The following is a 24138-nucleotide window of genomic DNA, read 5'->3' on the forward strand; positions in this document are numbered from 1 at the left end:
CAGAAGCAGCTGCAGCAGGGAGCTGGCCTGACATGCTTTGGGTTCAGCTGTGGTTCAGCATTCTTCTTTTTTTTTAACACATTTACTGTATATTGAGGGATTTTTTGCCAACTGGTATACCATGTGCCTGTGACCAATCTTGCTGTGTGCTGTGTGGGGCTTGGCTGTCCCCCACAGCTGGCATGGAGCTCTTCTGTAAGTGCTAATGGCTGGAAGGGCATCCTTTTTCTGTGTGCCTGCAGACCCATTTCAGCTCGGTGCTGGTGGACACATGGACCAAGCCGGAGGTCCTCAAAGCTGCACTGGAAGTTGGGCAGTGACACAGAGCAAGTAGGCACTGATGACCCCCTCCCTGCAGTGATTTCCCAGTGTCTTCTCCGGCCATCCTGGAATCCTACCTTCCCTACCTTTGTGTTGGGAGGGACCTTAAAGCTCATCCAGTTCCCCCCCTGCCATGAGCAGGGACACCTTCCCCTAGAACAGGGTGTAGTGACAGAGCCGTGAGGGCCAGCTGCCTTTTCCTGCTGCCCAAGGGTGAGAGGTGAGGCTGGACTGCCTTCAAATCTCTCAACAAAGCCTCGGCAAGGGTGTCACCTCCTCTCTGCCCTCCCTAACCACTCCATCCCATGCTAATACGTGTTTGTGCCTCCCAGATTTCCACTCCTTAAACACCTGGTAGCCACAAACAGGCTCAGCTCTTGCTTGCACATCACTTGCTGATTTGTTTTACAACTGTGTGGTTGCTTTTTTGTCTACCCAGGGAAGGTGGCAAAGGAAAGAGAAATGGTTGGGAAAGGCACCATGATTGTTGGGGTGACAGTTCAGATTGCTGCTGCTGCCCCAAGGGGAGAGGGGGGGCACCAGGGCAAGCACAGGGCACCCCAGCCAGCATCTGTGCATCCTTCCACCACAGGAGCAAGGAGTCAAGTAGAGTTTAGTAAGTGTTATATCAACGCAGGAAAAACATACTTGATGCAGAAACAAACTGACCATGAGGTGGAATAAAAATTTTATGTGTTGTCTCTTTTTCTTTCTCCCTCTTTCACACCTCAGTAGCTCACACTGAAGTTGTCTGGGTGGGTCTGATCTCAGCGCTCGGGTCATTTTATGACTGTTCCTCCTGTTTTCATGGGAGTAAAGTGATTTATGTGCATCTTTGCAGATCTGGGCCTTTAGCTAATATCGAAGTGCACACCCACGCATGCCACTATGGCAACATCTAATAACCCCTGTGTAGAAAAATATTTCCTTTTCATTGTAGCAGTTAAGCTGGAATTTCTGAGAGGACTGATGGCATGAAGTGCTGAACTCCCACCCAGGTAAATAACAGTGGAGCACGTTATTCTTTCCAAGACTTTTTTTTTTAAAAACTCCTTGGTGCTTCTCTCTGCTTGATGGTGGATTGTGGGGGGAGATGAGGCAGCTGGAGCTTGGGTGGCTTCCCGACTGGAACATCTAGGCATCACCCCAGAGCTCTTGTGCTGGGAAAAACGATCCAGCCAGTGCTGTGCAAGGCAAGGTGGTGCTCGATGGGGAGGATGCTGAGGTTTGTCCTGGTCTTTCCTTGATAACTGTCTTTCCCCAGGGTGACTGTAGGGCTTGAATTCCATTTTGGCAGCTCTGGCTCCTCACCCTGCTACCTTCAAGGGCTACATCTTCCCTGGGAGAGGTTTGCACTGTGGTGATGATGGTGAGATCCCTTCTGGTCCAGGGTTGTGCTCCTGCTCCTCAGCAATTAGGTCCCAAATGCTCAGTGTTCTCCAACATTGCTGGTTTGCAGGACTTAAGATTTAACACAGCATTTGGCCCCAGAATGTTGTCTCACCCTGGGTAATACTGAGGGAGGTTATGTGTGGATACCAGGAGGAGATCCCTGAAAGTGTTTTGAAGCTGAGGGGGGAGAGGGGAGGAATAAAATAGCAATAAGAGAGTGTTTGTCCCCCCAGCCAGCAAAGCAGGATTAATGAAATTCTGCAGAGGGCGGGCAAGGGCACAGTCAGCAAAAAATGGATCTGGGTGGCTGTAACATAAATATTGAGGGGGATGGAGGAAGCTGGAGACAATGGCCTGCCCTGTGTCGAGCACTGCGATTTAAGGCTGCAGTGTCCTGTCTGGAGAGCAAGGTCTGCACGTGTGTGTGTGCACACTTGGGCCCAATCAGAGGAGCACAGAATGGTTTGGGTTGGAAGGGACCTTCAAAGTCCAGCCCCACTACCATGGTCTGGCTGACATGCATGGGCATGAATAAAGCGACCAATGGACCCAGAGAGGTGGTTTTTGACTCTCTCTGGAATTCACCGCCATGCTGGTCTTCCTGCAAGCTCAAGGCCAGCAAGGAGTTTGACCTTAACAGAGAAGGGATTTTTCAGGGTGTGCACCATTGTTCTAGCCCTTTTTGTTTTTGTGTTATTATTAAAAATACAGGAGAGCATTTTGTGTAACGTGCACTCGCTGTTTCATTCGCTGGGAGCAGGATTAGCTCAACACTGGCCGTATTTGCAGCCCCTGCCAGCCTCAAAGGCCCTCATTCAGTATCCACTTTGTCTCAACAATTAGCAAGACGAAAGAGCATCTGGCATGCAAATTGTATAGCAGGACAAATGCCCGATGTGAGGTCCTGCAATGGCAACCAATGGTTCAAAACAAACAAACAAAAATATCTCTTTCAGTCAAGAGATCTGCTTTTGAGTTGCCTCCAAATGCCTGTACATTGACACAATAAGGTTTTCTTCCTCGTGATGTCCCTCCAGAGATGGGGTGTGCAGCAAGAAAAGCTGCTCTGCCGTGTGCGTCATGAGTTAATTACCAGCTCCTAATCAGGTCTGGTGTATCTGTCTGACAGGCCATGTCTTGGCTGTCATTGTGGAGTGGTGCAACCTGGTGATAAAGCTGAACCCACTCGTGCTTGCAGGTTGCCCAGAGAAGCTGTGGCTGCCTCTGGATCCCTGGAAGTGTTCAAGGCCAGGTTGGACGGAGCTTTGAGCAACCTGGTCTAGTGGAAGGTGACTTTGGAACATCTAGGCAATGCCCATGGCAATGGGGTAGAACTGGATCATCTTTAGGGTCCCTCCTGAGCCAAACTGTTCTATGATCTTTTGTCTTGTTCTAAGGAGCTCCCAAAAACAGTTCTGGAGCGCTCTGGAGGAGAATCATGGAATAGTTTGGGTTGGAAGGGACCTTAAAGACCATCTAGGTTCAACCCTCCCTGCCATGGGCAGGGGCATCTTCAGAAAGATCAGGTTGCTCAGAGCCCCATCCAACCTGGCTTTGAATGTTTTCAGGGGTGGAACCCTCCATTTCTCTGGTAAACCTGTTCCAGAGGATGGGTTGGCCTACACAATTCCGAAGGCTGATATAATGGTCTTAAGCCCATGATGATGCTCCTTCTTTACAACTGGGTGAGTGTCAGGTCCTGTTGCAGGGCCCTGTGCAGGAGAAGGGGAGATCCCAAATCGCCTCTCAGCTTGAAATCACAGGTGGAGGGGAAAAAGGGCTTTTCACTCCTGTCTAGTGATCTCATGTAAGGAATGATGCTGATGGGGAACAAGCCAAGCAGCATCTTGCCTTTCTTCAAGGGACCTCCCTGTCCCCCAGTGAGAGGTGTGGGAAGGATGGCAGTCCCTACTCAGAGTGCAGGAGAAGAAACATTTTCAAAATTTTCTTAAAATACATGAAAAAAATGGACTTCAGGGTCAATATTGCTGAAGCATCAGTGACAGGGAGCATTGCTGGAAGAGGAGGCAGGATTTCATGGGAGAGCTTGGGCTTGGTTGCTGCTTTTATGTTTTAGTGTCCAAGGCGAGGTAGGCCCAGTGCTGGTTGCCATTTGAAGCATCTGGATCCTCGTGGCAGGGGTTGTGGGTTTGTCCTCCTCTCAATTGTTAGGACGGCTGAGGGAACAACCCTTTCGATGGAGTAAAATAAAAATTAGAGGGTGACTCTGCAAACGAGTTCTGTAGGTACTTGCTTGGGAAGCAGACAGTTGATTTCTTCTCCTGAGAGTTTTCAGACATTCTCCTGTATTTGGCTTTGCTGGACAGTTTAAGGGAAAATGCTGAGAAAGATGAAATTTCCTACTCGGTCCTCCAAGTTCTTTCCCTGAAGCTTGAGGAAGGCTCCCTGGCAGGTCAGTGGCAGCTCCTGCAGTAGCGTGAAGGACTCATTTCCCTCTCCCCCACAACGTCCCTGTCTCCAGACCCTGCTGTCACGGTACAGCTGTGCGAGTGGCAAAGTGCAGATGCTCATTTTTTACGAGCTGGCCGAGCCTTCTGCTGCCCCCACTCTTTGGCAGAGGAGGCTGCAGTTCCACGCACGGCATCTGCCGGAGCGCCCGGGGGGGGGCTGGCAGGGCATGAAAGTGAGTTGTAAGGCCAAGAGGGAGGCAGTGGGGTGGTTCAGGCTGGATGCAGCCTCGGGAGGGCTTGGAGGCAGATCCTATCGCCTCTCCGTAGCTCCTGTTTTCCCTTCTTCTCCGTGCCTGTTTGTGTTGGATGTCCCAGCAAATCGTGCCCTCTGCAGATGGGCTTTGACCTTGGCTGCCTCCCAGCCTTGCTTTGCTGGGGCAGGTAGAGAGAGGAGTGATTTTTTTTTTTTTTTTTTGAGACCAGCACTGAGCCCTGAGGCATTTTCTAAATGTGATGAGGTCTGATTTAAGCCCACTACCTTCCTTTTTCCACTGATTTAAAAAAAAAAAAAAAAAAATTGTTAATTTATTTTCCCAGGGTTGTGGGAACTGCACTTACTTGAGCTTGAGGTAACTTCAGCTGAGCTTGCTGATCCATCCCAAAGCTCCTGAGTTCAGAAAATAAAAATAAAACAGTGATAACAATCCCGGTGTGCCCCATGAGAGGCAGAGCGGGGCAAATAGCAAAAGTTTGGGGAGGTTTTGATCTTGTACATTTATGTGATTCATGGAAAATAAATGCACTACAACTTTAAGGCTTTGCCTGCAGCTAAATATAAGGGTGTGCTGGCTCCACCCTGCTGCTCTGTTAGGGATACAGGCATTTATTTTTCTGGGGTGAGTTGTTTTTTTTGTTTTTTTTTTTTGCTTTATATTTTGTCCCTTCTGTTTTATTTGTTTTTGGTGAAACTCCACCATGAAATAACCGACAGTTTAAGAGGGTGGCCCTGGAGCATGCAGGAGAGGTACCTCCTAACATTCTCCCAGTGGAAAGTTAAAGGATTGGAACTTAACCAAAATTCAACCCTCACGTAAGTGTTGCGCGCTGTTGTCCGATGGGGAGATGATGATGGCAGGGATGAAGCCTTGAGACAGCAAGTCTGTTTTAACCTGGCTTTCCCGAGCCCCCAGCCTGCTTGATGTTAAGCCAGCAGCCAGGTTAGCCAGGGGAAGCTGAGCTCTGTGGCTTGGGCATGGTCAGCCCGTTATTTGTTTCCTAAATAATTTTTTTCTTTTTTTTTAGGTGAAAACTCTCCACGTGTTGGTAAAACTCAGAGAGGCGGCGGTGGCAGGGTGTGTTTTCAATCAGCATTTGCTCACTCTAAACTTAGTTTGTCTGGGACTTTCTGTTTTTGAAAGAGAAGTCGGTTCCATCTCCATTTTCTGTAATCATCTGCTTATTTTATTAGCTTTTTTCCAAAAGGCTGTGTTTCCCCTGGTGCCTGACCACCTGTTTTCTATGAGCTGCTGAAGGTCCGAGCTCTTCCTCTGCGTGTGCAGAGCAGATTTCTTTCAACAAGCCAAAAGAAACGACACAGCTATAGACTAAAAAGGGCAAAAAAACCCACATGCTGTGCTATTTTGGTAGTAGCAAATTATGCCTCCTACAAATTACCATTGGTTATGAACATTGTCCGTCTGTCTGGATGACAATGTCCTGCTTTCAGGCCACTGCTAATACGTTTAGAATTAGGATAATACCCATTGAACTCCAAAGCAGCTCCTCTTTTCTGAGCCCTGATTTATTCCTACCAGCAAATGTCACATGCAAGTGGAAGTTTTATGGCTGGATAATTCACAGACTGTTGGGCATCTTATTAGGAAGGACTCGCACTTTTTAAAAAATGACTTGAGTTTTTTCTTTTAGTATTGTAAAACTATCAGTTCTCTAGATTTTTTTGCTTGCTGGCTTTCTCTTTTCCTTTTTTCTTTTCTCCCCCCTTTTTCTTTTTTTTTTCTCCCACTCTTTCCTCACTTTTCCCCACCCTTTTTCTTTCCTTTCCCCACCCTTTTTCTTTCCTTTCCCCGTTTTTTTCCCCTTTTTCTTCCCCCTTTCCTTTCTCCTTTTTCTTCCTTCCTCTTTCTTCCCCCTTTTTCTTCTCCCCTTTTCTTCCCTCCCTTTTCCCCCCTTTTTCTTTCCTCATTTTTCTCCCTCCCTTTTTCTCCTCCTCCTTTCCTTCCTCACTTTTTCTTACACCCCTTTTCTCATCCCCTTCTTCTCATTCTTTCTCTCTTGCCTTATTTTTCCGTATTTTTTCTCTTTTCTTTTTTTCATGTTCTTTATTACTTTTCCCCGTGTTTTCCCCTTTTCCCTTTTTGCCTTTTTTTTTTTCTTAGTATTATTTTTGTTTATTTTTATCTTATTTTCTCTTTTTCTTTCATTCTTTCTGGCGAAGCACAAAGTCAGACTGAGGGTTTACTCACCTTTCAATCTTGGGTTCATGAACATCAGCTCTGAAATATCACTCTGAATCCACAGTGAGGACTGTGGTGCTGTAATTACAGTAAGAAATAGGTGAAATGTGATACCTCCAGTATCACAAGCATATTCAGCATTTGATATGCCTTGCAGAGGTGATTCATGCCCATGTCTTGACCTGTGGTTGGTCTTTTTATGCAGTGTATAGTGCATGATGTTTCCAGATGTGACATTTCTTGGGAGCTCATGGGCAGGGGTGGGACCAAGGTGAAGCCCCTGGTCCTCCAGCTTGGCAGTGGGGTGTGTGTGTTTGTCTGTGTGTGCTGGGTGAATCCCAGCACAGAAAACCCAGGAGGCAGCTTTCTCCTCTGCCACAAGCCCTCTCTGGACCAGACTGCCCCTTGCAGCCCAGCAAGGGCAGGTTATGCCCTTTCCAGCTGTGAGGCTCGAGAACAAATGGTGTCTTGTCCCAGTTTCATACCACCTGGGGTTTCCTTTCCAGTTTTCCTGAGTCATCTTTTCCACAAATAGGACTGAAAGAAAGAGATGGGTGCAGGTTGCTTTTCTCCTTCCCCGCTGCCTGGCACATTCCTGTTAGAGAGTGTCTGGTTTGCATTTCTGCAGCATCTCTCTCCCATAACACATCTGTGCTTCCCCTCTCTGGGGTTTTCCATGCTGGTTTTCTGTGCCAAACAGAAGATGGAGGTGAGCTGCTTTGCTAACTGCCTGGGAGGAAAACAGTACTGTGGCCTCATTTCATGTTGGATGGATTCAGGCATTGCTCCAGAATGAATTCAGAGACCTGTTCCTTCCTTCTCTGCCTCCCATTTCTTTCTTGTCCTTTCTCTCCCTCTCCTCATCCTCCTCTGCTTCCTTTTTTTCTCCTCCTCTCCTCCCTTTCCTTCTCCTCCTCTCCTTTTTTCCTTCTCCTCTTCTTTTTTCCTTCTCCTCCTCATCTTCTTCCTTCTGCCCTCTCCTCCCCTTCCTTCTGCCCTCTCCTTCCTCTCCACCCTCTCTTTCCTTCCCCTCCTTCCTCTCCTTCTCCTTCCTTTCTCTCCTTCCTTTCTCTCCTTCTTTTCTATTCTTCATTTCTCTTCTTCCTTTCTCTTCTTCCTTCCTTTCTTTTGCAAGAAAGGTGTGTGAGGCCCCCATCACCGTGAAGGTGCTTCCAGAGGGCTCCGTGCACATGGGCCCACTTTAAACAGGCTTTTTATCCACTGCAGGATGAGTGCAGAGTTGGCTGGGCTGCATGCTCAGATGTTCAGAAGCTGCTTTAGATGGTGTTTCAGGCCATAAAACCCAAGAGCTGTGCCTGGGAAGACAGATTGCTGCCACAGAGTAAGCAAATCTATTGAAGCCAGGCAGCCAGGTAATTAACCACGTGTGTCTGTCTCCATCCCTCTCATGCTTTCCTGGGCAGACTGAGAGTGGCTCGAGCATTTAAAGTAAGTCCTGTGAAGAGTGCTTGAGGGAGTTGAGGAAAACAGGAGGCTCAGGGGGGACCTTCTCACTCCCTACAACTCCCTGGCAGGAGGGTGGAGCCAGGTGGGGGTAAGGTTCTGCTCCCACAGGATGAAAGGACACAGTCTCAAGCTGCACCAGGGTTGGACATTAGGAGGAATTTTATCACAGAAATGGTGATTAAATATTGGAATGGACTACCCAGGGAGGTGGTGGAGTCCCCACCCTGGAGGTGTCCAAGGAATGACTGGACATGGCACTCAGTGCTCTGGGCTGGGGGACAAGGTGGGGATCGGGCACAGGTTGGACTCTGATCTTGGAGGTCTTTTCCAGCCTAATTGATTCTGTGGCTCTCTGATTGCTGCCCTCTCAAAGAGAGAGAGAGAGTTGATATGTGTAGATGGGAGATGCCTGCTACTTAAAATGAGGCCCATATGGATCCCATGGAGCTGGGACTGGCATGAAATGGCACTGAAACTTCTTCAGAGCCTTTGTCATTCTGAGTGGGTCAATCCCCTGGAGTAGGAGTGAGTCCCCTCTCCTCTGGGTGGCTTTGGAGGAGCTGTGTAGTGATTGCTAGAATGTGGATGTGTAAATCCCTTCCTACAGGTCCCTGAACTCATGGCAATGGATAGAAATTAAAGGCTGTTTTTGTGGAAGGATTGATGAGCTGCAGCTGATATTGCTCACTCACATACCTTTTCCATCTCCTAATGGAAGGGGTGCGGTGGCCACTGGCAAATTGAGTAAATGCTCTGTAGAGCACCTAAAAAGGGATGTGTGTATGTGCTGCAGAGGGGGAGTGCACACTGATGTGAGTGTTAGCATTTCTAAGAAATGGTGATTCTCCTTTGGAAAGCCTGAGTGAACACCACTTCCCAGGAGCTGCCTAATTTAAGTCATCTTTGCTCTGTTTTGTTCTACCCATTATTTTGAGCTGTCAACATTAAGTGCCACAAAGACTCTGTGAGACACTTCTTTCTGCTTGCCTCTAATAATCCCAGAAACAGTCTCTGGTCTCTTTGTCTGGGGTGCTCTCTGATGGCTCTCAGTGCTCAGTTTTCTGGAGAGGAGCCACTTTGTGGAACAGTAAGACAATCAGTGAGGCAGTACCTCAAGTCTCCTGCCCTTGAAGAGGCAGGGGAGGAGCAAGGTGGAATTGTGTTTTGGCCATCATAGTTAATGACTTCTAAGAAAAGCTTTGGTGGCAGCTCAACAAAGGTGATCCTGGCTTGAAAAAATAGAAACTTGCGTTTAATTTGCTCCAAAATTTGTTGGGGTTTAGCGTGATCCTTGGTGCTATAGGGGAACAGTAAGAACTGGTGTTCAGGTCTGGATTAGGACTTGGAGTCTACAGGAAGGTCCAAGACTTGTTTGTCAAGGCCAGGATGAAGTCCAGCAGAGATGAGTGTTGCCTGGCTTTCTTGGCTTTTTGAGGAGCTGGTAGGATCCATGAATGGGTCTTTATATGAATACCAGATCCACTAAAGAAAAGGCTGGTGGAACACCAGAGACCTGTCAGTGCTGTGGATCCATCCTTGGCAGCCCTGAACTGGACAAACATCTCCTGTGTGTCCTTGGGGATGCCTGCTTTGGGCTGGGGGGGAACCAGAAGGCTTCTTGAGGATTCTTTCAGTGCTCTGATGCTTTAGCCTTTATGTCTTCCTTCAGGCCTGGGTAAAGCATCCCATGCCTAACTCAGCATAGACTTGGGGGAACTCTGTGCTGGTATCTTAATCCTCGTCTCTTACTGAGGTGGAGAAACAACAAGTGCCTCCTCCATTGCCCAAAATATCTCAAAGTATCCAGCATTCCATGTGATGCCATACTGATTTTGTGCTAAACTTTCCTTATCCTACTCGTGCTGCTGCCTTCAGCTTTGCCCATCTCCTGCCCCTTGTGCCATTGGTCCAGGTCTGCCCTCCCAGTCAGACACCAGTCTGCTTGGAAAATTCTCTTTTTCAAGGGATCACAAGGCAGCTGAAAGTCTCCTAATTACAACTAATGGTACCCCAACAGTGCTGCACTGGGGGTTAGAAGACTGTTTCTATTTGTTGGTTAAGAATGGCTCTGTGATAACCTTTTCCTAGGGATTTTAGGGAGAAAAAAGGCATAAAGATGGAGTTTGATGTGTTTCTGAGGAACTCCTTCATGCATTGCCTGTGATTGCTTTCTCATTCAACCCTTTGGCCCTGGATGTGACATGACACAGAAAGGCACCAAGACTGCATGGTGGCAGGAGTGAGGGATGGCTCAGAAAGCAGGTGAAGAAGGCTGGTATTTCAGCTCTTCTATAAGTGCATGAAGATATAAGATATATGGTGGTAACTATTTGTTCGTGCATTAAAATACATAAATAGCGAGGAGAAAAATAACTTTCCAAGTAAGTTTTACAAGAAGAAGTAAGTTTGATTTTTAAAATTTTTGCTATGGATACAGAAGCACTGGATGATTGCTTCTGAATCTATTTAATCTTGAAACTTGATCCTTATAGCGGCCACTGTCAGGGGCTGTTTTGCATTGGTTTTATGTTGACTGATGCTGCATTTCATCTGCCATTGCACTGCTCAGTCCCTCTGCCTGCTGATTGGCTTTCTTGAGTCCTGCTGGAGTGTCTGATGGGTTTTTGTGGCCTCGAAGCCTTATTCAACTCTGCGCTAAGGCAGCAGCTTTAGTAATGAAAAATGAGTTTTTAAATGCTATTTATACAAAAAAGCTGTTGGTGTAACATGATTTTTGCTCAGTCCCATATGGCTGGGGTTGTCCTGGGCTCATTAAAAAACCCACTTAAAGTGTGCTCTGCCTCTGAGGATGTCTCACAGATATCCCCTTGATGTTAGCATGGCCCTTGGATACACCTCGGTGCTTTCCATGTAGTCTCAGGTCTGGGACTGGGAGGAAAGCTAAAAATCTAAGGAAAGCTGTTGTGACAAAATCTAGGCTTGTTTAGCCCATATGGTTGTGGAAAGAAAAGTTGCAAAATGGACCCCTGAGCAGTCCCAAAGGAAAAGAAAAAAAAACCTCAGTGTGTTTCGAGGAAGGGAAATAAAGGACTGAGCTTGAAGTGTTGAAGGCGATCTCATGGCTTTGGGATGGCGTGAGCAGTCAGTGTGGCAGCCTTTCCTTCTGCTCTGGGTGGGGCTGGCACTGAGATGGAACTGTGGCTGAGGACAGAACTCGCCCTCTGGCTTTTCTTCGGATTCGAGGAAGGTGGATTGTTTTCCAGCGATGAAATTCCCTATTGAAAAAATTGAATGCTTCCTTCTCGCTCCTGTGAATGGGACGCCTGGGAAGCAGAGCACGCTGGTTCCAATTACCAGCACAGCAAGGCCAAGTGCTGCAGTCAGTCAGGAATTTATACCTTTTCATACCTATTTGAAGAGATAAAACCTTTTTTTTTTTTTTTTATTAATTCTTTTTTTATTATTATTATTTTTTCTTTTTCCATGTATGTAATGAATTCAAAATAGGAGCCCAGCCAGCCAAGCTGCTTTTGATTCATTCCCATATTAATATTTTATGTCTGAATATGTGTCTCATCGCTCAAATTAGTCAAACTTGCTACCTCAGTTGAGCCCGAAGAAATGGTCCCAAGGAACGCAGGTTTTTTTGATGGACCAGAGGGATCTGGAGACAGTCTGGGAGAGCTGGGGTGTTCAGCCTGGAGAAGAGAAGGCTCCAGGGAGACCTTATTGTGGCCTTTTGGTAGTCAAAAGGGGCTTGTAAGAAAGATGGGGGCACAGTTTTTAGTAGGACCTGTTGTGATAGGACAGAGGGTTTAAATTAAGAGGGGAGATTCAGACTAGATAGAAGGAAGAAATTCTTGGCTGTGAGGGTGGTGAGGCCCTGGCACAGGTTGCCCAAAGGAGCTATGGCTGCTCCTGGATCCCTGGAAGTGTCCAAGGCCAGGTTGGACAGGGCTTGGAGCAACCTGGTCTGGTGGAAGGTGTCTGAAATCCCTTCTCTCCAGACCTTTCCCTGCCTGCATGGGCTGTCCCAGTTTTCAGGCTATGCTGGATGGAGCCGGTGTGAGCTGTGACTGCAGATGGGCCTGTAGGCTCCAGCTTTACATGAAACCTTCTGCAGATAACTGGCAGAGCACAAAGACCTCATTGAGGTGGCTGGTTTGACTACAAGTGCACACCCCTTCCAGGGCACGCTTGACGTAAGTGGTGCTGCTCCAGGACCAGGCTATTGCATCCCTTCCTGTTGATATTTAAAATAAGAGCATGCATCTCTGTTATTGTTTGCATCCCAGCGTTGCCTACAGGTCTTCAAACAGGATCCCAGCTGTCCTGCAGGGTTGCACAAAGCCTCAACAGAGCCAAAGCTTGCCCTGCAGACAAGTCTTAGAACAGGGGACAGAATTACAGAATCACAGGGTCTTTTAGGCTGGAAAAGCCCTCCAAGATCATCAAGTCCAACAGTTCCCCAGCACTGCCAAGGCCACCACTAAACCATGTCCCCAAGTCCCACATCCACACAGGTTTTAAATCTCTCCAGGGATGGGGACTCCACCACTGCCCTGGACAGCTGTGCCAGGGCTGGATGATCCTTTTGGTGAAGAAAATTCTCCCAATATCCAACTTAAACCTCCCCTGGTGCAATTTGAGGCCTTTTCCTCTTGTCCTCTCCTTGTTCCCTGTGAGAAGAGACCGACCTCCACTTAGCTACAATATCCTGTCAAGGGGTTGGAGAGCCCAAGAAGGTCCCCCCGAGCCTCCTCTTCTCCAGGGTCAAATGTAAGTAGCTGGAGGAGAACGAAGAAGTTGTGATCCTGAATAGGCTGTGGGAGATGCAGGGATCCCACCACACACAGAGTAGCTTACAATATAAGGAAATGTTGGATATACATCTGTGTGATTACAAAAGATTCCCATTGTACAGGTGTTCTTTGGGAGCACACGGTCATTAGGAGTGAGCTGGAGTGGGAACACCTGGAGGGGCAGAGTTAAGGGTGATTATGCAGCCCAGCCCCAGCTTTTCTTTACTTTGGGGAGCTGCATAGCATAATTTCGTCATAGATTTATGTGCAGCTAATTGTCATGTAGTTTGATATGCAAATAAAGCCGTATAAATATCAAGAGAAAGACTTAAAGCTGTGCTCTCCACTGTCGTGCTGCAATCCTTGCTTTTCTGGTCAGTCTAATCTACTGGATTACTCCTTTCATCATCTTGTGTTTTGGAGACCTGGTATCCCTTTCAAAGAACACCTGTCAGACGTATATTGATTAGTTGATTTTTCTGCATGGTATGTCAACACAAGGGTGGAGAACTCAAAGCCCTGGGGACCCAGTGAGGTGTGTGGCCAAGCAATTATTTTGGGCTAATGCAGAGATGTGGGCTGTGCTTGGTCTATAAAGGCAAGAAACAGGTTTCCTACCAGAGATAGTCCATTTACGCTGAGGACTGAACAGAAATTTTCTTGATGTGGATAACAGAGCATCTGTCAGAGTCAACGTTGAGAGAACACTTCCAAACTGAGCTTTCTGGATCAAGAGTGCTACCAGCAGTGGTGCTGAAGGGTGTTTAAATTTAGTTTTTAATTCAGAAGATTAAGCTTAAGTAGTTTAAAAAGTGGGAGAAAGTGTGGACAGAGTCAATATTTTTATTTTGAAGGAAAATTGAAAGCGTGGATTTGTTTTCTGGTAGCATCAAAGGTCACGCCTTCCTCAGCCTGGGTGCTTCTCATCTGATTTACACTGAGAACTAGATTTATTGGGACTGTCGTGTTGTGATCTTGGGTGAATGTCTTTTACTGTCTCTCTGAGTCTTGAATCAGATATATCTCTGCAACATCGAGAAATAGGTGTTGTGCAAGGAGACTGTAACCTGGTGTATATGCACAGCAGTTTCCTTCCAGCTGGGCTGGAGAAGAGCTGGATGTGCTGTTTTGGGGCCAGACCCAATGCTGGCAGTGGTGCAGTGCAGAGGAGTGAATTGAAGCTGGGAAATGCACAGGTAGATGCAGGACAGGAATTCCCAGAGGGTTCCCCAATCCCAGAGCATGTCACTAGCATTGGAGCATCTCTCCACTGAGGGGAAATCCTGGAAATCCTACTGGGGTGGGGACCTCTCTGTCAAATCCCTCTTTGACACCTCTGGTTCTCAGGGGCTGAGGTGCTCCCAGATTCACCAGCTGGTCCTGAGCCTCAGTTCCCTGTTTTTGACTCCGCATGGTGTCCATCCTGAACTACAAGGCTCTTCCCTTTGGCAATGCACACAATTCAGTGTCCTTTCAAGGGAGTGAATTTTAGATTTCTGCAGGTTGCACCAATGCCATGTTTGACTTCCACCACCTGGCTTTACCATCTCCGTCTTTTCCCATGTGTCTTACGTGGGTTTTTGTTTGTTTGTTTGTGATTTTTTCTTTCTCTTTTTTTCTTTTGTTGCTGTTTTTGTGTTGTTGTGGGGGTTTTTTCAGTCATTGGTTGTCAGTGGGTTTTTGGTTGGTTGGGGTTTTTTTTGTTTCTTTGGGCGTTTTTTTGGTAGTTTGTTTTTTTTTTTCAGTTATCTTCCTGGCTTCCAGTCCTCCTGATAATGTGTTTATGAGCTGTTAATGTATCCCCACAGAAGCAACCCTACTTGTGTTTTCCTTTTGGAACAAGGATTAGAAGACATCCCATATCCCTTCTTTTTTTTTTTTTTTTAATTTTTCCCCACCTTTTGATTTCTTCTCTTTTCCATCCTCCTCCTTATGACCTTTCTCCCCTCCAGCCCGTTCTCCTACAGGCCTGAACTCCACTGGTTCATGAGTTTTTGCAGGGGCAGAGGACTCTGAAGGCTGTAAACTGGTCTCTGGGTGCTGTGTGTTTTCCCAGAGAAGATCCTGGGGGTGGGAGGAGGCCTAAAAGTTGGTAGGTGATGTGAACACTAAAAGGAAAACCTTTTTTTTTTTTTTTTTTTCATTTCCTCTATTGGTGGATGGTTCATGGTCTGCATCTAGATCTGGGGTCCTCAGCATGGGAAAGAGATGGGCCTGCTGTGAGAGGTCCAGAGGAGGCCACAGAGATGCTCCAAGAGCTGGAGCCCCTCTGCTCTGGAGCCAGGCTGGGAGAGCTGGGGGGTTCAGCTGGAGAAGAGAAGGATCCAGGGAGACCTGAGAGCCCCTTCCAGTGCCTAAAGGGGCTCCAGGAGAGCTGGAGAGGGACTTGGGACAATGGATGGAGAGATAGGACAAGGGGAATGGTGTCCCACTGCCAGAGGGCGGGGTTAGATGGGATATTGGGAAGGAATTCCTGTCTGTGAGGGTGGTGAGGCCCTGGCACAGGTTGCCCAGAGAAGCTGTGGCTGCCTCTGGATCCTTGGAAGTGTCCAAGGCCAGGTTGGACGGGGCTTGGAGCAACCTGGTCTGGTGGAAAGTGTCCCTGCCCATGGGGTGGAACTGGATGGTCTTTAAGGTCCCTTCCAACCCAAACCATTCAGTGATTCTGTGATTCGTGTAGTTATTCACTGGACTGCAGGTGGGTACTGAGGGCTTTTCAAAAAAAGCACATCGTTTATCCGTACCTGCCCAGCCAAATCATCACAGAAATGCCTCGAGGAGAAAGGGAAATGGCATTCATAGTCAGCTGGGGGTCTGGTGAAAGACCATATATCACGGGATTGTCAGTGAAGTCACGGCACTGGCAACACTGAACTAAGGGTTTTTTGCTGGGGCTCGTGTTTTCTTGGCCTCGCTCAGTAAAATAAAACCTGCCAAAGCTGCAGCAGCAGCAGCAGCAGAGAGCCCCCGTCTATCTGTTCTCACACTCCCAGCCGCTTCTGCCTGAATTATTCATGTTCGGTAAGTGATCTGCAAACAGCTCCTGTGATCTCCCTGTGATCTGTGGGTATGCGGGACTCAACCCTGCTTAGGTCAGGGCATTTTCTTGTTTCCTTCCCCGAGGCAGGGAGTCTGTGGGAATCTCCGGATTCCTCACCGCCCTCCTTCTGATTAACCGGGCCCCGTGTGTTTATTATTTACGTGGTATGATTTGTTCAGCTGTCCCAGGCACATGGTGTTATCAGTGGATAAGTAAGGAGACTCCCTGTGAACATCTGTAGTTGTTGCCTGACAAATCCTGTTGTATAAATAGTATTAGGGAGCTGCAGAGGCTCTTGTAGGGTAAATACCTTTGTGACTCAAGGCAGCACTGCCAGCCTCTCACCCAGCTTTTCACCTGCCTGTGCATTTCAATAGAGGTTTACTGGGCAGTTTTTATATGTATAAAACATATATATATGTTGAAGATGTGTATTTAAGAAGTCCCAGCTCATTGCAAGGGGTTTGGACTAGATCACCACCCTAGTTTGATCCTCCAGCTGGGTTTCTTTCAGTTTGTTTTTTTAGTTTAAAGGCCTTTTCCAACCCAAATTATTCTGATTCTGTGATTCCAATATATATGTATGTGTGTTTTTTGTATTTGCCTGTTTCCCCACAAGCTCTTCTCTGTCTTTTATTTCAAATTTTAATATTTTCTTCTGATTTCGGCATAGAAAGATGTTGACAAAACTAGTGAGAAGGGCAGTGTATGGTCAGGTAGTGGGCAGGCGTTCTGTGTACTTTGCTATCCATGTCATTAATGAAATGGGTTGTGTGCCTCTTCCAACATACCCAGCCCAGGTACATCTTGGATCTGCCACTCCAGTGTCATCTACTTGATCCCAGCATAATGCAATAAACCGCTCTGTATTTTGGGATGCGGACTGGAATGCTTCGGGAACCCATTTCCAAGTGGAGCTGATGACCTGAGCTCTGACTCCCAGGTCCCCTGCCCCAGCTGAAGGAGTAGCCTCTGGTGAAAACAAGTGTCATTTATGTTACCTGCTTCTGTATACTAACCCTGAGGAATACCTGTGATTTGCCTAGGATATTCCTCTCCTGTGGCATCACTGGGATACAGCAGTGAGTTTGTTAAAATGTCCTGTCTCTCTGCATTCTGGAAAGAGGATTTTCTATTAAACCTTAGGGAAATTACTGGCCTTGTTAACTAGTGTAGAAGTAATGAACCACAGCAGGGTGGCTCGAGAGATTTGGGCCCTCGCTTTGTAAGGCTGCATTGTTTCTTCAAATGAGAGAAATAATTTAAGCAAACAAACGAACAAAGAATTTCTGGAAATTAAAGTACGGTACAAATGGGATGATTTGATCATCCTCTGTTTAATAGGAGCAGTGCAGCGAACAATTGCGTGGTCGACCTCAGAAATTTATCCATGGTAACCAGTCACAGGAGAGAAAAATAGACAGCCTGCCACCAACTTGGTATTAAAGTTCTATTTTCCGTTTTTTCCACGGTTGTGGGCCAGTCAGGGACTTTCCATGAGCAGTCAGCACAGCAGAAATCCCCTTCTGCTCCCTAGCAGACACTGCTGCTGGGCAAGGAAAGGTCTGATGCTGGTTTTGTACTGGTTTTGGCTTTAGTGGGTTTTGGTTACAGTTTTCAGTGGGATCAGACTGGAGCAGACCCTCCCTGCCAAATGCATCCTGCTGGGCCAGGTCTATCAATAGAATGGTTTGGGTTGGGAGGGACCCTAAAGATGATCCAGTTTCACCCTCTGCCATGGGCAGGGACACCTTTCACTAGACCAAGTTGCTCCAAGCCCTGTCCACCCTGTGACTGAGGCATGCTTGTGGTGGAGTCTGGTGGAGGAACCTCATCTCTGGCTTCATCATCTCTACAAGGTGCTGGGTGTTAAATCCTCTATGGGATTTGGGGTCTGTGCAAGCCCTGCATGATCCCTGTGGCTTTGGGCGGGTTTTGCAAGAGCCCAGAGGAAGGACAGAAAGACTCTGGCAGGCTGGAGTTCATCCAGAAATAAATAAACCAGAAATACTGGGCCTTTGGGCTCAAATGGTCTGTTCCTCAAAAGACAATTTTGGAAGGGATCACTGTGCTTTTGTTCTTCCATTAGGCAGCTGAGGGGAGAGCATTGTTTTCCTCCCCTCATCCGTTCCCCTTTTAGGGAAAGAAGGAGGACTTGGCCGCTGTGAGCCAAGCATCTCAGGGGACCTCCCAAAACAAAGGGCTGTGTGGAGGAGTCATCCTGTCCCCGTCGTCATCCTCTTCCCTGCCTTCACCCTGCACTTGGCACGGTCGTACCCGCCCGGGGCTGTCGTGCCGCGCGTCACTGCCAGCCGGGCAGGGAGCTCCGAGGGGTGTTCCTCGCCCTCCTCCCTGGAAACACGGATAACTCCTCTTATCTCCGGGTCTATCGCTTCCCGTAGACTTGCCAAGGCAACCCTGGGCTTTGCCTTGTGCCAGGAAGGTGTGTGAGCTCTGGGGTGGTGTTGGCAGCGTAACGTGTCCAGGTGTGGTGTCTTGGATAACTCAGTGCTCCCCAGGAACGTCATCGAGATGTTCCTGGATGTGGATTGAAGCTCCATGGGCACATCCATGCCGGTGTAATTTTTCTCCTGTGTGCTGAAGGCATCCATCCTGGATCTGCAGAGGATGCCTGTGGGTTGGAGAGCATCTCAGCCATGGTCTGTGTGACCCTTGAGTTAGTTCCCTGTACAGGACAATGGGGCTGGCACATGGAACTGGAATGTTTTTGGTTTTGGTTTTTTTTTTTTTTTTTTTAAATTACAGGTTGTGTAGGGGTTTTTTGATAAATTCCGGACTAAGACCAACCTATCTTATTTTGCCCAGGCTCCAAGACTGACCCTGCTGAGAGCCCCTGAGATATTGAACTCTATGAGCGGAGACCACTTGACTGCACTCAGCACCTTTCAGGACCAGGCCCTAGGTAATTATTCTAATTCTCTGCCTGGATGATGGGTGAAATTTGATGTTCTGGGTTATGCAGACTGTCTGAAATGACATTTCTAGTTGTTTATCCCATGAATCTTTGTCTGGTTTTTTTCCTACTGAAGGTTGTCACTCTAGATTAGTATCTTGACACTACAATAATACCACTGATCCCTCAGAAATAAAAGAGTATATCTATTTTGTTTCCAGAGGAGGAGTCAGAATGGTTTGGGTTGGAAGGGAGTTTAAAGGCCATCTAATCCAACTCCCCTGCCATAGGCAGGGAGACACCTTCCACTGGACCAGGTTGCTCCAAGCCCCATCCAACCTGACTCGAATGTTTCCAGGGATGGGGCATCTACCATGTTTCTGGGAAACCAGAACTGCTGGATCACCATTCTGGTAATGGTCCCCAGCTCTTCTGCTTGGAAAGCTCTCCTGAAGTTAACTCGCAGAAAGCTGTAAAAGCAAAGAAACAAGCACAACAAAAAGTTTTCACTCCCATCAGGAGCAATCGAAGGCTTGCAATAGCAATATTCATTGGCAAGGATGCTTGTTCAGGTCAGACTTCTAAGAAGTGCTCAAAACCTACAGGTTCAGGAGCCTGCTTTTAAAAATAGATCCAGCATCTGTTTTCTGCAGAAAAATAAGTTGTGAAAATCTTACTTATCTTGGTTTACAGTAGCTGCATTCTCTCCTCCAAAGCTGGCATCACTGTTGAGAAACTTTCACTTTGAGAAACTTTCAGTCCTTGCTCCAAAGATAGGTGGAAATCAAAGAACCTAGGACCAAACACTGTTCTGCTCTGCATCCCCATGGAGGTGCAGTGTCAGCCTCGTGCTTTTCCTGAGGCGCACGGGCAGGATTTGACCCAAGACTCATTTTTTCTATCCCAGCAAGACCCACTCAAACTCAGAGCATGAGCTCTAGAGGCGAGGATCTCAGGGGTGAGTTTTGAGAGGAGTAAGGAGGAAGCCAGCAGGATGCTGTGGAGGTTACTCTGCAGCACTAAGGGTGAAGGATTTCCTGTAGGGTTGGTTTCCTGAGTGCGTTGATATTCCATATGAAATTCTCTATGCCAATAAAAGTATCAGTCAACAGAGGGTTATAATTTTTAACTCCGTCTGCTGAGTTTCCCCCCCCCCCCCCCCCAGTTAATAAAAAACAGCTTTGCACTGATTTCAGCAGAGGTTAAAGCCCAGCTCCCAAGATCAGGATGGCATGAGGGCAGATGGTGTGTCACTGGCTGCTCTCCCAGAGCATCCTCTCTCCGTGTGGGAACAGAGGGCTTTTCTCCATCCCTTACAGCTCTGTATGGTGACATTTCAGGATCCAGGCCTGAGGACTTTGACTGGGTTGTTTCCTGTTTTGACAATCTCCATTTCAAATACTCTATACACAGCATTGTGCAGGGAATTAAAACAAACCACAACCTGTATCCTTCTCTTGAATATTGTGGTGGGGAGCTAAGCTCAGGTTTCCAGTGGGGAGGGAGAAGACATGGATGGTGAAACAGGCTCAGAATGTGAAGGAGAGGAAAATGAAGAATGAGAAACAAGAAATATGTTCACCCTCAGGGCTGCAGTATGATACTTTTCCCCATCCACTCAGTATTTGTAGGGATGGGGTGCTTCCTCGGTGCTGAAACTCATATGCTTTGTGTTTAAACTGCTGCTGTCAAAGCTTGGAGAGTAACTAAAACAAAAAGGTCTCAGGTCAAGTGGATGTTTTCCAATTGACCGGAGCGCAGTATAAATCCTGGGGAAGGAAATAACCCAACAAACATCCACCAGTCCTGTGTCTGCATCCCCTCTTCCAGTGCTGGCTGCTGGTGGCAGGTCCTACAAGGACGTGCAATCCCGTGGCAGAGCCAGGCAGGCTCAGCATCCTGAAACATTCTTCAGGCATCCCCTTCCACAGTATGTATATTTTTTACGCGAATTTAACGGTATCAGATCCAGGTTTGATCTGGGTCAGCGATTAGGAGGATCAAGGGGTTGCTTCAGGTGAGTGTGGTAGGAGAGAAAATGCCTGCCTGTTGAGGACCTTGGGGTTGAAGCTCATCCTGGACCCCTGCAACGCATCTTCAGCTGAAGGCTGATATTTGCAGGCTCGGGGGATTTGGGCAGGTGGCACTCACGGGGAGCGTCAAAGCAAACGTGTCTCTGCCGCTGCTTCGCGTCGTCCCTCGCACAGCCCCCCCCGAGGTTTTTGGTGTGGCCAAGTGCTCTTCGACGTGTTGTAACCTGAAGATAGGGATTAGATAAAGGCAAAGTGTTCTGGGAGCTCTGCCAAGCCAAAGGCACTGAATTATTGAGAGATCCGTGTCTCGATAACGGATTTATGCTCGATAACAACTTCTGAGAGAAAACATGGTGTTTGCAGGGGCAGATTGGGACAGTCCTAAGAAATGGAGCTCTCCTTTTTGAATTGCATTGCTTTTATTATTATTATTATTATTATTTTAATAATAATAATATTTCTGCAGTGAAGCCATATATGAGAATATTATTTGTGTAGGAACTGGAAATGAATCTGAAATGATCAGCGTATTTTTTAAAGGCACTTTACAAGTCACTTGGCATTGGAAAAGGTACAACTATCCATCAAAGCAAGGCTTGGGGATAAAATAATTAGAAATCACACAACCATAGCAAAGGAAGATTAGTGCTAAAATTAGAAGCCATAAAGTTGTTTTTAGATTAGGCTGGAATCTGGGCAGGCTGCTTTATTGTACTGTGTTACTTTAAAAAATGCAAGGTGAGAGGTGTGAATTGTCTGCATTTGGTTGTGTCGCAGTGGAAACGCTGTTGTGAGTGTTAGGTGGGATGATCTATGAGATGATTTTCAGGGAAATCCTTAGGGGATGGAAGTACAATCCCATGTGAAAGACGACCAACTGCTAAAGGAGCTGCGTTTGGTGCTGAGCTCTTCTCCCGAAGGATACCCATAAGGTTGGTTTGTTCCTGGTTTTGTTTTGGGGTTCTAGTGGCCAGATACCCATGCTGCATCCAGAAGAATGTGGTGGGATGGCTGGATGAGGAAGGGTCTGCACCTTGGTCACAGGTGTGAGCTGGGGCCAGATAGCAACATCAGATGGGCATAGCCCATGGAGCTTCATCACTTCATTTGTCTGCTGGAATTGCTTGTTGGTGAACAGGAATGAATCCTCTATCAGAGGCAAACACAAAAATGATCAGTGGACAGGCTGGGAGAGCTGGGGCTGTTCAGCATGGAGAAGAGAAGGCTCTGGGGAGACTTTAGAGCCCCTTCCAGTGCTTAAAGGGCCTCCAAGAGAGCTGGAGAGGGACTTTGGAGCAATAGAACACAGGAAAATGGTTTTACACCAAGAGGGGAGATTCAGAAAAGGTAGAAGGAACAAATTGTTAGTGATGAGACATGGGCACAGGTTGCCCACAGAGGTGTATGTTCCATGTATAAATGCCTTCAGGAAAAAGTGTCTTGATACTAGGAGGCCTTCTGATGTAGCTAGAAAGGCATAGCATGAGCTAAAATTAGAGGACAAGGTCAGGCACATCCACGTGTTTTCACTGTGGAGGATGCCAAGCAGAGGTCCCTGTCACCCTCAGGAAGGTGATTTCTTCAGTGTTGATGCCTTTAAATGGGGAGTGGGGGATTCCTGGGAGAGAAACCCGAACTTTGTGGGATGTGCTGCCTAAATGTGGACACGATGAGGTGGAGCCCTTCACCTGGTCCCACCAGAGGTACCAAATGAGAGGGTCTCAGGTTCCCCACTGGCCAGGAGGCACCGGCGCCCCTGCGACCACCCGCAGCATCTTGTTGGCACACGCGTTTCCCAGTGCCTGCAGGGGGAAAGTGGAGTTGAGCAGACTGCCTGCTCCCCCCAGGATGCTCCCCGCTGTGCCTCCAGCTCAGTGAAAGCAGGACAACTCCTCGCCGACTCTTTGTAGCCCGAGAACAGAGCGTTGGAAAAGTCCGGCAGCTGGGAACTTTACTAATTCCAACTAATGACTCCAAAATACTGACTGAGGGGAACAATTGCACATCATCAAAAGGCACAGACAAAAGAAAAGCACTGTATTGTAATAGCAAACGGAGCTGAATTTGGTCTGATGGAGCACCTTTCATATTCCAAGCATTTCAAAGCCCTTTGCAGAGTAATGAGCTGCATGCTGACAGCAGGCCCCGTGGACCAGGCTTTATGTGCCCAACAATAGCTGGCACAGTTGCTGGCAGAGGACCTGCTTGTGGTGGGAGAGGGGATGTGGCTGGGATGCTGGGGTTATCCTGTACTTTCCTGATTTTTTTTCATTGCTGTTGGATCTCTAGCTGGCATTTGGACGGGCACTGGAGGTGATAGGGCAAGACTTGTTGGCCTTTCAGTACTTAAAGGGGGCTTAGAAGAAAGATATAGACAGATTAGGGTCTGTAGTGATAGGACAAAGGGTGATGGTTTTAAATTACAAGCAGGGAGATTCAAAGTAGATATGATGAAGAAATTATTTATGATAAGGGTGGTGAGGCACTTGCATGGAAAAGCTGTGGCTGCCCCATCCCTGGAAGTGTCCAAGGCCAGGTTGGATGGAGCTTGGAGCAACCTGGGATAGTGGAAGGTGTCCCTGTCCACGGCAGGGGCTTGAAACCAGATGACCTTTAGTCCCTTCCAACACAAATCATTTTAGGATTCTGTTAAACAGGGGTGGACAAACATGCTCTGACACATATGAGAATCCCCTGGCACAGCTGAGAGTAGACCTCAGTCTTCCAGGTCACCATCTGGTCCTCTAATCTTGTGGTCCCCATGACAGTTTCATGAAGGCCCACGTACAACTTCAGCTCTTTAATTTTAGCTGAGCCAGAATAGCATTGGTGCAGCTGTGGGAACAGATATCTTAGTCCTGCAACTATTTCTGTGGCAGGGAAGCTTCTTGTCCATTTGCGAGGAGAGGAAAAGGTTAATTTCATATTTTTTTTCCTTTTTTCTTTTCTTTTTTTTTTCCAAAGAGGAAATAAATGTACCTACCCCACCCTAAGGGGACAGCACAAATCTGTCAGCCCTTGGCGGGTGGGGGCAGGCAGCTGGGCTGCATTAAGGAAGTCACCCTGGGGAGGGAAGGGGTTGGGGGCATGGGTGAGGGGCCTTGGCTGCCTGCCCAGAGCTGCAGGCAGAGAGGGGAATGCTGTACTGGGCCATATTTTAAGAGACCAGGCTCTAATGCTGCCTGCAGAGCCATAGAAGCACAGAATGGTTTGAGTTGGAAGGGACCATCCAGTTCCACCATCCTGTCATGGGCAGGGACACCTTCCACTAGACCAGGTTGCTCCAAACCCCATCCAGCCTGGCCTTGGACACTTCCAGGGAT

The 24138-nt window shown here is 47.6% G+C and overlaps 1 protein-coding gene across 3 annotated transcripts in view; it reads left to right on the forward strand.

The window, feature by feature from the left end:
* ZBTB7C (zinc finger and BTB domain containing 7C) overlaps positions 1-24138 on the forward strand; it is a 155337-nt gene that overhangs the window by 40226 nt on the left and 90973 nt on the right. For 2 of the 3 annotated variants that reach the window (XM_064642952.1, XM_064642953.1), the window contains one exon: positions 18695-18791. In XM_064642952.1, the coding sequence (XP_064499022.1) occupies positions 18740-18791 (52 nt within the window). In that variant the 5' untranslated portion in view covers positions 18695-18739. Of the gene's footprint in view, positions 1-18694; positions 18792-24138 lie in introns of those variants that run through there. The other variant, XM_064642954.1, reaches the window with a different exon arrangement.

This window comes from Pseudopipra pipra, chromosome Z (genome assembly GCF_036250125.1).
Source record: "Pseudopipra pipra isolate bDixPip1 chromosome Z, bDixPip1.hap1, whole genome shotgun sequence".
In the NCBI taxonomy this organism is placed as follows: domain Eukaryota; kingdom Metazoa; phylum Chordata; class Aves; order Passeriformes; family Pipridae; genus Pseudopipra; species Pseudopipra pipra.